Source organism: Mercenaria mercenaria, chromosome 11 (assembly GCF_021730395.1).
Source record: "Mercenaria mercenaria strain notata chromosome 11, MADL_Memer_1, whole genome shotgun sequence".
Classification (NCBI taxonomy): domain Eukaryota; kingdom Metazoa; phylum Mollusca; class Bivalvia; order Venerida; family Veneridae; genus Mercenaria; species Mercenaria mercenaria.
This window is the reverse complement of record NC_069371.1, coordinates 16,746,635-16,760,636: the sequence shown is the minus strand read 5'-3', so window position 1 is coordinate 16,760,636 and position 14,002 is coordinate 16,746,635. Positions and strand designations below refer to the sequence as shown.

The 14,002-nt window shown below is 35.2% G+C and overlaps 3 protein-coding genes across 3 annotated transcripts in view; all 3 read right to left on the bottom strand.

Moving 5' to 3' along the window:
• Positions 1–1,938, bottom strand: part of LOC123531357 (sarcoplasmic calcium-binding protein-like) — a 37,184-nt gene extending 35,246 nt beyond the window's left edge. Inside the window, exon 1 of the mRNA XM_053518645.1 lies at positions 1,799–1,938. The gene's annotated coding sequence lies outside the window, so the exon portion shown is untranslated. The remainder of the gene's footprint in view (positions 1–1,798) is intronic.
• Positions 1,939–5,072: 3,134 nt separating this feature from the next.
• Positions 5,073–14,002, bottom strand: part of LOC123531356 (sarcoplasmic calcium-binding protein-like) — a 124,949-nt gene continuing 116,019 nt past the window's right edge. Inside the window, exons 2-3 of the mRNA XM_053518643.1 lie at positions 6,649–6,761; positions 5,073–5,812 (exon numbers count right to left, since the gene is read on the bottom strand). Of these exons, the coding sequence (XP_053374618.1) occupies positions 5,374–5,812; positions 6,649–6,749 (540 nt within the window). The 5' untranslated portion in view covers positions 6,750–6,761 and the 3' untranslated portion in view covers positions 5,073–5,373. The remainder of the gene's footprint in view (positions 5,813–6,648; positions 6,762–14,002) is intronic.
• LOC123532303 (sarcoplasmic calcium-binding protein-like) lies at positions 9,825–12,544 on the bottom strand. The gene is made up of 3 exons (XM_045313707.2): positions 12,329–12,544; positions 11,365–11,474; positions 9,825–10,498 (listed from the first exon to the last, which is right to left on the bottom strand). Exons 2-3 carry the CDS (start codon positions 11,463–11,465, stop codon positions 10,060–10,062), a joined length of 540 nt encoding a protein of 179 aa, XP_045169642.2. The 5' UTR covers positions 11,466–11,474; positions 12,329–12,544; the 3' UTR covers positions 9,825–10,059.

Sequence of the window (14,002 nt, the reverse complement as noted above, 5' to 3'; positions counted from 1 at the left end):
CACTAGACATTCAGTTGAAGCTTTTTGACCAAACAATTTTACCAATCCTTACATATAACTGCGAAATTTGGGGTTTTGAAAATCTGGATTTGATCGAAAAAATTCATAATGATTTTCTTAGGAAAATTACAAAAAGTAAAAAGAGCACGCCACTCTATATGTTGTACGGGGAGTTGGGTCGGTATCCACTCGAGATTATTGTCAAAACAAGAATGATTGGCTTCTGGTGCAAACTATTGACAGGTAGTTCCGATAAAATTTCTCGAATATGTTATGAAAATATGCTAAATTCTACTATTAACTACAAATGGTTAAATTGTATCAAAAATATTTTAAATCAAACTGGTAAAACGTATATTTGGACGCACCAAGGAACAATAAATTGGACTCATACGGAAAAAAGTGTTAAAAGAACACTTATTGACCAGTTTATTCAGAAATGGCACGGGCAACTTGCAAATTCTTCGAAAGGTATTAACTATAGATTATTTAAAAGTGAAATTAAATTTGAACCATATTTAAATATACTGCCAGACAACCTCCGTTACTCAATTTTTCATTTTAGGACGGGAAATCATAGGTTCCCTGTAGAAACGGGACGGTGGCGTAACTCAAACCTCCCATATGAAGCCCGTAAATGTAATTTGTGCAGTCTGAATGAAGTTGGCGATGAGTTTCACTACCTCTTTGTATGCCCATTTTTTTGCATCCAAAGAAAACATTTTATACCAATTTATTACTATAAGAGGCCGAATACTTTGAAATTTAAGGACTTGCTTTCAACAGGACACTTACATCTCCTTAGAAATATAGCACTATTTGTACGTTGTATTATGCAACATTTTAAAATGCAAGTTAGATAGAATAGAAAAATGGAAGTGTATTTATTTTTAACTCACCCGAACATGTGTATGTAATCCAAATTAAGAGTATCGTCTTCAAAGAATTAGCATTTTTCACTTCATAAATCATTCACATGAAATAAAGTCCCTTTTTTTTTGTTTCGCTATAATTTTACTATATTGTTTTGAAATTATGTTCACAGAAACACTTGACACACTTTTTGTTCTATTTTAATCACTATCGAAAATGTCATTCATAAAACCCGCAGTAAGCGAGATTTTCGTGCAAAAGTACTATCGTAGTACGGTTGTAGATTTTTTTCCCACGATAACTGACCGTATTTTGGCATGGTCCATTAAATCCTGCCTGCGCATGTGTATTCAATATTGCTGTGTATACCTGTATTTTAGTGAGACTGGCACTTATTTATTTATTTTTTTTTTTTTACCTTTCTCTTAACTTAACTTTTTTGACATCTGTAATTATCTGTAATTTTAAGACGATTAGGATGTATTTATTTGCAAGATAATTCCATCTATCTGTAAACATTAACAATGTGCTTTGTTGATGAAAAAATAACTGTCCCCATGTTCATTACAGAAAATTATCTTATTGTATTATTGCTAACAAAAACCCACACTTTATTTACTTTATTCAGTCATACTGTTACACTATGTGACCTGACTTAAATAAAAGTAATTGTTGTTGTTGTTGTACAATATATTGAATGTCTTGTCGGGACATTATTCGAAATTATTGACCCTCAGTCCTTCCGGCCTCGGGCAATAGTTCTGAATATCGATAGCAAGCCATTTTATAAGTTTTATAAATTTATATTGCATCTGTCTCGCTGCAAAAAACAAAACAAAAAAAACACAAGATATTTTATTTATAAACTTATACTTGAAAATTGCGATAAAGATAAATAAATGTTTTTACAAAGCATTTTGCAAACCTTGTGTTCAGCTCCAAAAAAACACTTCTGAATATAGCAGCCTTCAAAGTTTATATGTTTAAATCATTCTATATTAGATGTACTGTAACTAGACCATGCTTGTTATTTATAGCGAAAAATATTTGCTACTTTTCGCACGTTTCTGTTTTACGGGTTTGTCCAAAATATAGGCGCAAATAATCTCAAGAATGATGGAATGATGAAACGTATAGGTAAGAGGTTTCGACCTGGCTGCTGTTTCAACGGTAAGTAGGCACCTCATGTAACGATATCCTGCTATCTGTAAATTAAAACCAAAACCTAGTTTAACATTAACCCACCATAGTTAGCTTACAGTAACCATTGAATATCATACACCAGAAAGTAAGATTTAGTAAATTTATGTGCTCCAGAGAAAGATCCTAGGCGGCAGCTGTTGTCGGGTCTTTACAAATAAGAGACAATGTACGGATCGAAGTGCATATTAGTATTTTAAGATATTGAAGTTTGAATGGCAAGAATTATAATATTATTATATAAAAAATAAGAAGAAAAATTAGTCAGGTAGCCTTGACTTTGAAATTATGACGTTTTGATTTGCAGATGCGATTATATACGCCTTCGTTGAGTAAAAAAACCCGGCACGGATCGCATACTAGTATATATATAAATAATATATATATATATAAAGGCTAAGCGTATTTTTAGATTGTTAAACTACTACTGGAGTAAGAAATCGTGGAGTAGTTGGTGCTGTCATTTGCAGGGAATTTTCTGAAGCGATTTGAAAATTGGAACTCTATGTACCACTGAAGGTTCCATATACACCGTCGTATAAAAAAAATGTTACGAGTGAAAACGTTGAGTACTACTCAACCCGGGGTTAGAGGGTTGTGGACTTAAACCTGCATTTCCACTACCGTCCATGAGTCACCCCAATCAAACCGAGCCTATAAAAGTTTCATTTTTGTCGTGTCGTGCTACAGATGTTAATTAATACGTGCCATAATTATGTCTACCTTCTGATGAGCAAGACCCCAGAGATATGTTAATGTGTCATGTTTCAAAACGATTTGCAGGCAGATTTCATTCGTTTCATTACATGAGCACCCCACAAATACACCTAGCTTCTTATTCTTTATGAGTTATTCTTCTAGTTTACACAAATTTAGGCCTAATTCAGAATGTCACTGAAACTGTATATTTCATGTGATGGACAATAACTCTAGTATGAATACTTGGGCATCCTAAAATTGATACAAACACAATGTAATCTTTATGTTAAACTAGTCAGTGGCTCAGTTATTATACTGTCGTTTTGTTTTAAGTACCATCGACAATAATGCAAATGGAAAATCTTTCATTTAGAAAGAGTGTTTATACGGTTTATATATTGCAATAGCTGTTATTTTAGCTTGCCAATGTAGTTGAAAATTACTCACACAGATAGCAAGATGAAAAAGTCTCAATAGGATCTGAAAGCTTCGGATTTTTCGTTTTCTTTAAACAAATATCGTATTTAAATGCAAATCCGTCGGGACGGACCGGAATTAAGGTAGACTAAGTATGGTCGTAATGGTCACTATTCCCAATGGCCTCTTGCACGTTACTGTTGCTTAGTATACTGTTTGTTAATATAAATAGCAAATTTTCAGGAACTTTACCCATCAGATATGTCAGTTACAAGCATTTATATAAAATTATGTAAAATGTATGGCAATGAATAGTTTCGGTAAAAAAAAATTTCATGGTAAATACTGTTGCATTTCTTGGTATCTTTATGAAACTGCTATTATTGTAGTGACAATACAAATTTCATATTGTTCTAACTCATAATGTAATATTTGAATATATAAGCAATGAAAACAACATTAGGAAAATATCTGCAAGGGCCATACCTCTAATAAATACTAATCAGAGAAGACAAGTTTAGCCGACAAATTACAAGAAATCAAGTACACTTTATGTATCAGCCTACAGTATATATAACGTTTGTAAAGATTTTAACCATATCAAGGGAAATTACTCTGATTATACTGAACTGATCTTATGAAGATTTACAGGAGAGGAGCTATAAATGAATACAAACATAACTCCGCTCGTTTATCACTGTCAACATCGGAGATTTTCTTCCAAACTGAAATTCGATCGCCTATGGGGATTTCCATTCGCAGTGAGGATGGCATGATCATGCTATTAGACATTTGCGAATTCAGTCGAAGCGGACTGTGGACACCTAGGACGATCGATATTTTAAGGGGGACATCTCGCCGAAAGCGAAGGGATTTTGAGTTGTTGTTGTCCGGCCGGATGTTTGTCCGTCCGTTTGGCCGTGCGTGCGATTATTTTACGATCTGTAAATTCTAACATAACAAAGCAACTTACTGATGGATCTTCATGAAATTTAACACAAACTTTATATAGATCACTGTATGACGGTGATGCATGCGTATGTTTCATCAGAGTCTCTTCAGTAACTGCAGAGTTACTGCCCTTTAATTGTTTTAAAATTTGTTAATTTATACTAAACAACTAAACAATGTCATCCATTGATGGATCTTCATGAAACTTATACCTCACTACAGTCTGCCGTCGTAGACTCTACGTCCAAGCTGGTCCCAAAAATGCTTTGTGGGGTTCAGATCAGGTGAGAAATCAGGCAATGGTTCACATTGTTCTCTTGCAGGAAACCCTGGTTGACCGTGGCAGAGTGAGGCCGCGCGTTGTCGTGCTAGAGAACGTTAACGTTAACGTCATCAGTCCAGGACCACGAGAGGTGTTATGTGCCCCACGAGATGCCTCCCCACACCATTACACTTCCCCAACCCCAACGCGTGGCCTGCCGAACGCAACAATCTGCATAGCGTTCTCCACGACGTCTCCGCACTTTCTTCCGCTCGTCAGACATATCGAGACAAAATCTCGACTCATCAGAGAATAAAACGCCCTTCCATTGTCGCTGTGTCAATCTTTGATGTTAGGCACACCAATTTATGCGGCCTTGTCGCCGTTCCGGTGTCAAAAGGTTACATCGGTAGGGTAACGGGGCCGCAAATCGACGTGTTTCAAGCGCCCGCGTACTGTTGATATACTAATTCGATCATTATGGATCTCCATTTTTGTTTTTGAACAAAAAATACGGACCATGACAGTTTGGTGTGCCACAAGTCACACAACACACAAATACATAAATACTATATAAAATGTGGACGTTTTTGTATAATTAATAAACTAAACTATGTGCTGTCAGAGATATGAATTATAAGTATATTTACGCAAAAAAAAATTTAAAAAATTAGTTTAGTTTATTATTTTAGTTCGATTGTGATGAAAGCTTCTGGCATATTTGAACCACTCTCGAATCTTAGAATATTTCATATCAGGATATTAAAAAGTACGAGAAGAAGAACAACATTTCTAGACGTGATCTTAGATTTATTGTACATTTACACAAATGTCATGATTATATTTATATATTTCAGAATATATTATACACTAGTATATATATATCACACAAAATTAAATTGGCAACACACGATTGCTATAGAGTAGTAGTGTTTGATTTGGTACTACATGATATCGTTAGGAGATGACAGTTAAACGCCTGATTCGAGTCCATGTTTTACGAGGTCAGGTTTTGAGCTGTCCTCGCACGTTGTGAACTGAACCATAGCATCTACAAAAACACTCAATGGAATCTTTCCATCAACAAGTTTGAAATCCTGGAAGAACTTTTTATCCAGCGACACATTGTCATGACCCATTGCCCTAAATGCATTGACAAACTCTTCCTCTGTTATACCCTCTCCGTAAAGATCTATCATGTTAAACACAGTGGTAAAATACTTTCTCCTTTTGGCGACGTAGTTGTCTTTGTCCGCCTTGAAGTCCTCGTTCTGCATGTCAACAAATTCGTCTTCCGAAATAGGACCGGATTTTCCATAGAATACATTTTCAGACAATAATTTATTCATGGTTTCTATGACCTGCTTCTTTCGTTCGGCATCAAGGTGATTGAGTATTGCAAACTTCTCCCTGAAAATAACAATATTATAACAGTACAGAAATGTGCAATGTTTGGGAGGCAATTATATACAAGCAGAAAATAAAGCCGAACAAATACGTGTGACATAACAGTTTTGAGAGAAAGGATATACGTCATTTTTGTTCACAATGTCTGTTTTACTTTCGACATCTAACCTAGAGGTCTACATCACTTACGACAAAATAAAACGTCAGAATGCATCTGGTTAAAGGCGCGTCCCTCCCTTTGATATCACACTTACTAACACTTAATTCATATATTAACAACTATGTGTAGACATGCATCCCATGCACTGCATTAGTCACAAAGTTAAAATATAATATCTAAGCGAAACGACTTTAACATGTTACGACATGGAGGTATGCTCGTAACTATAGCTATAGCTAAGTGACCTTCACCGTAAACAGTCCAGTTTATGATATGTCAAGACCAAAATGTATTCCATGTGTGTATAATATTTGTTTCTCTTTTCTTGGTTCGAATGTTGAATTCTTCTAAGTAATATTTATTGAAACGAAACGATTGCCAAACTAACATGGCTGCCGGAATATCAAACGTTCTAACAATGCATGCGCAACTTCGAAGCAAAGTTTTTTTTATATGACGACATGGTTTGTGTATCGGGCATTATCACACATAGAATTCCCTATTTTTCTTCAATAAGATTCATGGAAATAGGTATGCAATATCTAGCTTCATCTAAGCAAAAAAAGAACAGAAGTACAAAACTTTTCCTAAAGGTGCTAACCGAGGTCAGCTTGTTTTTGTAAAAAATATACTTATTCTTCTAGTTTGCCTATAATCACAGAAAAGAGAACATTCTTACTCTTTTTCTTTTACATCTTCTTTTGACAGCTGGTGTTTATGCTTTGCATCATACACGCTGAACCACAATCTCCATTTGCCTTTCAAATAATCATTTGCCATTTTTGTTAACCTAAAATTAAATTATGAAGTATATTGAAAAAAAAGAGTGCGGGCATTTTATACAGCAATCTCCATATTACACTGTTCGTGGTAGCTTTGCGTAGTTAAGAAACAAAATGCAGCGCGTGGTAAATAATTTGGCAACGCTTGTTTCTAAAAGAAAGATATTAAAATAGTTTCGGCATTTTTCATGTCTAATAAACTAAACATTAGCTGACCGTAACAAAGAAGATTTGATAACTGTTAAGATTACTAGAAAGAATCTATCACACATTATATAGTTAGCTTACAATGACCATTGACTATGATAGCTTAAAGTGATATTTGAGGAAAAGATGTTATTATTTCGTCCTAGACAGTGGCTATAAGGAGGCAGTAAACAGTTTTCAGCAATTAGTGTCGAACTGGCCGGGATCATAAGAAACAATTTACTGATTGAAGTGCATATTTGTACTTTAAGATAATAATAATTGCTAGAGTTGAAGTTTGAATGGCAATTATTGAGTAAAATTTAATTGAGAAGCTTTGACTTTGAAATTATGACGTAGTGATTTGCAGATACGAATACACGCATTCGTTAAGTTAACTTAAAGTGGAGCTGTCATTTTAACATTAGGTGGCAGGGGAGCAGTTTTTTTGCTAGATTTTAAGCAAGTCCACGACTCGCAACTATTTTTCTTTATAAGTTATCAGTACAAAGAAAGCAGTACTTCTCTGCTTTACATTGTGATATGGCACTAAGGTAGGCTTCAAAATGAAAGCATTAATTTTAATCCATGTGGTCAACTTTAAAAGGAGTAGACATTACAGCCTACCCCTAACCCCTTTTAAAATCAAGAAAATTTGAGCGCATTTTTTCCTTACTTTCAACACATGCCATACATTCGTTTGTAAATTTTTATACAATTACACAACGTTTTCATATAAATCAACCCATAGGTTGCAAAGCCCTGCTAAGAAAAGTGTCTGTCAACCACCAAGTTTCAGGAGAAAAAGCAGGTCAAAGACTCTTACGGTCCATTTTGCTGTAGAAAACACCCGATTCGTTCAAATCTGCCTCCATTAATAATGACTCACAAAATTTATGGATCTAGGTGTAGCAAAATATTCGCATCTGCTATTTATAGCTTCATGCATTCACACATTTATTTCTTTTAGAATAAACTTTCAATAATTAAATCATTAATATTAATACACTTTGAACAAAGCTTCCCTAAATATTTAAAAAATCGACCGTGGCCATAATTAGAAACTGCTCCCCTGCCACCTTAGCCTCATGAAAAGTGAAAAAAAGAAAAAAAGAATTAAAATATAAACGGTAAGGATGGCATATATATATGGGCTTTTTTTCAGATTTTACAGTGTTACTGGAGTAAGAAACCGTACTGTATATCAGTTGGTGCTGTCAATTGCAGGGAATTTTCTGAAACGATTTGAAAATTGGCAAATTTAGCCTTTTTCGTCCTCAGGTTTTACGACCGGGAGAGCACAGAATTCAGGTAAATATTTTGATTATGAAAAAGTATAATTGGTGGACTGAACATGTGTTTGTGTCGTGTGGCGGCCGTAAAATATCTCACCCGTTCACGCAATCAGAGCTGTTATACTTCGATCTTCTCAGACTGCTCAGCACGACATTTATATTATGTTAGTGGCACTGTTTCGTTTTTTACAGCTCGAACATTTCGGCTTGGATGGTTTCAGTTCTCCGCTTTTATAGCTTTTGATATTGTCTTAACACCACTTAAATATGGTGTCCGCTTTTCAATTTCATTGTTTAGCAGTTTCTCTGTTATGCAGGCTCCTTAACCTCAGATCCCCTGGCTAAATTTCAGTTTGTTTAGTTCTGCATATTGTTTTCTCGTTTAGGGAAAACCTATTATTTCAACTTTGGACCATACGCCGCTTTTCATGGAATTGCACACTATGTATCATTGAAGGTTCGTATGAAAAAAAAAACTCGTGTTATAAGTGCAAATGTTGAGTTCAGCTCTTCCCGGGGTTAGAGGGTTGCGGACTTAAACATCCTCATCCACTAGCGTCTATGAGCAACACCAATCAAACCGAGCAATTTTTGTCGTGTTGGACGACCTGTAGGGTTTCCACATTTTCTATTTAATGGAATGCCTATCGTAAGAATGATAGACCTTATTCAAATACTGTAGCGAAATGTAAAATCAACGCACAACAAAAATTCATTGACATTCTATTGAAGTCAAAAAAGCTGAGGTAATTTCGAATGAAAGTAAGAAGTAACAACAGTTGAACTCTTTATCAAGACATTCATTCGAAATGGATAACATAAAGATATATATGTTTCATAATTATGACCACCATTTAAGACGAGACGCAAGACCGTAGGAAATTTTTAATGTGTCGTGTTTGCAAAACATTTTGCACGCAGAATTCAAACATTTCAATACGAGAACACCACACAAATATTCCTAGCTTCTTATTCTTTTACGAGTTACTTATTCTCCTACATTAACACAAAATCAATGAAACTGTATATTTCATATACATGTTTCTTGTATTCCGAGCATCAGCAGAAATGAATGTGGAAGGTTTTATCAAAGTCTAGTTTGTGAAAAAAATGTATTCGTATAAATGTTATGAAAATTGTTATTTTGCATATAGACTCCAGGCCCGGATCCAGAAATATTTGAATGCGGGGCTGGTGGCACCAGTCTAGAACGAAGACGTCACCACCGAGGCGCATAGCGCAGAGAGCGGGTAGGTATGGGGAGGGGCGAAAATGTCCATGTTATCGGGGTCAGGTGGTCTTTTCCCTGTATTTTTCTTAAAAACAGGTGTGAAATGGTGGCCTCTAGTACATTGACTCTCATTATGAAAATTTGCATGAGGTCCAAATTGTTCAAACCAGTCTTGTAAAAAAAGTATATGACCCTATCATTTTTATTTACAAAATTTTCCGATTAAAACTTTTCTATAAATTTGAAAGACATGGTTTAATGAAACTCGACATTGTAGAAACATATGATTTAAACGTGCAGATAACCTTCACAACGTGCCATAGAGGTCATTTTATACCGGGCAAAGCAATGAAATATGTACTAGTGTATGTATAGTTTATTTCTGTTTTATTAATACAAGTATTTTTGCAAGTAAGAAGTAAAGAAGTTACAAGAGATTTTTAAACACATCAAATCAATAAAGTTTAATCTTATATATACGATCTAAAATATATAGAGGTGTCTATCTTTTGCAGTCTTTTAAAAAAGCTGAAAATATGTGCTTGCCTATGATGATTATTGTAATGTTAATACACTTTGAATACAAAATTTACTTTTCATATGCCTGATTCTAGACCAGTTTTCACAATGTCCAGCTTTGAACTGTCTTCGCATGTTGTAAACTGAACCCAAGAGTCTATCAAAACACTCAAGGGCACTAATCCATCCTCAGGTTTGTACATTTGGAAGAACTGTTTATCAAGCGCGATATTCTCATGACCAGAGGCTCTAAATGCGTTAACAAACTCTTCCTCGGACACGCCTTCTCCGGACAAATGCATGGTCTGAAACAGTACGGTAAAGTAATTCCGTCGTTTGGCAATGTAGCTTTCTTTGTCAGCCTTGAAGTCTTCGTTTTGCATGTCAATGAACTCGTCTTCAGAGATTGGACCTGGCTTCCCATAGAAAACATTTTCATTGACCAGTTTGTCAATGGTGTCCATCACTTGTTTTCTCTTCTCAGCATCAAGGTGATTGATAATTGCAAATTTGTTCCTGAAATCAAAATACATATAACAGAACTCTTGAAACAAAAAATGTAAGAATAATCAGAAGCTCTACAGAATTATAACACCATTTACTGAAGATTGCCCTATTAATGTTAGTATAATTATTTATGTTTCATTGCATGACAAACACGTTGTAGCTATTAACTACCTTATCAAAGAATCTCGTATGCATAATAAGTTTACATTAAATTATAAATTATAACGACAGTTTTATAAGATACATGATAACATTACAAATTGTCACCTGTCAGTTTAAAATAGGAGATATATATTTGTTGATAAGCGGGAAAGTCAATTGAATCTCTCTTTAGTAAAACACGTTAGATATAAACAGATGATCACTCTGCTTATAAGTGCAATAATTGAATGTATAAAACTTTGAACAAAAAACAACGAATAAACGTATCAAATTGCAGTACTGTTTCCTTTTTCACGGTCATTCTGTTTTAATTGATGTTTACATTGATCGCATGTATGCGTATCAAGTATGCGGATCAAGTGAGTGCATTTGGAACATGTTAAACAACTGTACTTAATAATAAAAAAGGACCGCGCCATCCATTTTTATACAAATCGATAAGTACTTTGTTAGTTATAGTGTCAGAAAAATAAAATGGGTTCCAGCAAGCATGTAAACATTACTTTAAAGACTGTATTAAATCTATTGTCATAAATAATATATATTTATGTATAATGGTTAATTCAATGTTTTGCAGTGTTGAAAATATTGCTATAATGATGTTTCCTGGTGGAATGCTCTGCGACTTTTATGTCAGTTATAAACAATACCCAAATTATTACGCTCCCTTTTCTTTTGCCAGATTATCATGTTACAACTATAGCTGTACTTACTCTTTCTCCGTTATGTCTTCATGTGAGAGTCTATGTTTGTGCTGGGCATCAATCACTCCAAACCACATTCTCCATTTATTCTTCAAGTGTTCATTAGCCATGTTTCTTTCCTTAAAGGTATATTAGACATGATCTTTATTATTTACGATAAGGTGGCAGGGGAGTGCAAATTTGCGAATTCCACATTGACGTGTGGGTACCAGTGTTGAAATATCCATAGAAATCTCGTTTTTGCTTATTTTTCTTTGAGACTACTATGGACCATTGCAGATACTATAGACTACATAAAGATGCCTCTCCGGTCCTATGCACCTGTGGCTTTCCACGCCAGGTGTAGTGAAAATCGGCCAAAGCACCCAAATTTTATAGACCAAAAATAGCCTAACCGGGCCTCACTTTGAACTCTGCCATTCATCCATTTCTATTTTTAAATCCAATTTCGTAGCATATATGTATAGTACGAACATAGATGCATGTCCAGCTGGTGTGGAATATGTCTGACAACCACCACTTTATTTCCCTAATTTTCACTTGAAAAAAAAATGTGGATGGATGACAGTCAAGCGTCTGGCCGACCTTTTGTTCTGATATTTATGTTTTAGCCTCAACCGGAAGTACGGAGCTAGGAATTTTAAAACACCCGCCATGTAGAATAATTAACCGTTCCACATTCCCCAGATATATTAAAGAAATAATAATGATAAATAACCAGTAAGATAGATATGCCTTTATATCTACCCTGTCCTGTTTATACAGAAAATTGACAGGGGCAAAAACTACGAAACCGCTCCCCTGCCACCTTAGTGTTTCTACACTACACATGTGTGTGTCCATTCATACTATTACACTGTACATGCTGATGAACGAAACTTACTTTACAAGCAATGAAGATGATAAAAGTAAGATACATTTAGAAAGAAGTTATAAAGTCAAAGTATTTAAAAGTATTAAAATATATAGATACCTGTGATAACCCTTAACTTTGTTGAAAAAGTTACGTGAGATACGTTCACTAGAGAATCTGATTTATTTTTAGTTTCCTCTATGATATGAAAATGAAAATCACCAAAATATCTTTAAACTGTAATAAAACTGACAATCGTAACGAAGAGATATCGTCGGCCTCGAACCAAAATATGTCCCTATTCAAATTGCGTAGATGTTAAATACAACGGCGAAAGTTAATTATGCAAAGATTGAGCTAGGTGGATGGGTGCAAAAAGGTTTAAATTACCAATCATTAGCGTTGCAAAAACAAGAGGCAGTGCTTACAGTACTTGTAAACACTGCATGATATAGGTTATCAGTTTAGGCGGAACAAACATGCATTATGTATGTAAGGAATATTCAAAAGTTATGTTTGTTACATAACCTCTTTTTCGTCTGTATGTTTTACTCTGCTGTATAGAGATACATAACACGTGTCTATGGTGGCTGATTTCTGCCATTTCGTGAGTTCTTGTCGGCGGGTCGAAATGTCGAAGTAACGAAAACACGAAAGGTCGAAATAATGCTTATTTGTCGTGTGTTGGCCTTTCGACGTTCGAGGCGAATACACAAAGTAACGAAACATTGAAGGCGAAATAACGAAATTTTAGAGGCAAACACACGAACTTTTGTACTAATCACTTTTCGTGTCGGCGGGTATTAAAACTTCGTTATTTCGCCTTCAATGTTTCGTTACTTCGTGTATTCGCTTCGGAAGGCGAAAGGCGAACACACGAAAATTGAACTGGTTTCGACGACACGAACACACGACAAATGTTTTCGCCTTAATACACTATATTATGGGGCGTAATATATGTATGAATTTTATACCAAAACTGAAATACTTGAAGAGAGACATGCTTTATTGCATATGAAACATTTCTATAATAAACTGAGAAAAAATTGTATAAATGGTAAAACGCATTATCTAGGTAGCATTCAAAGTTCAGGTCGGCGTAATGATATGCCCCGTAAGACTGACAGAAGCTTAATGTATGATGATAAAATATCTACAAAAAGACATCTTTTATGGAATATAAATCTATATCTTTAGTTTTAGGACAAATATTATTTTATAAATGGTAAAACATATTAATTAGATAGCATATTCATTTCAGCAGCATATGTGTAATTGTTATGCGCATGCCTACCGGACGGCGAATACACGAAAGGACGAAATTGCACATTTGTCGTGTGTTCGTGTCGGCGGGTCGAAGTAACGAAATGTCGAAAGGTCGAAAACTGCTTATTTCTCGTGTGTTCGCCTCTTGGCTTTCGAGGCGAATACACGAAGACACGACAAAAGAAGGGCGACAACACGAAGTTTTGATACCCGCCGACACGAAAAGTGATTATTATAATAAACAAAAGTTCGTGTGTTCGCCTCTGAAATTTCGTTATTTCGCCTTCCATGTTTCGTTACTTCGTGTATTCGCCTCGAATGTCAAAAGGCGAACACACGACAAGTAAGCAGTTTTCGACCTTTCGTGTTTTCGTGTCTTCGACATTTCGACCCGCGGACACGAACAGATATGCATTATTTCGACCTTTCGTGTTTTCGTTATATCGACATTTCGCCTCGCTGACACGAACACACGAAATGGCAGACATCAGCCACCATACATGTGAGTTAAGTCCAATTTGTATCCAT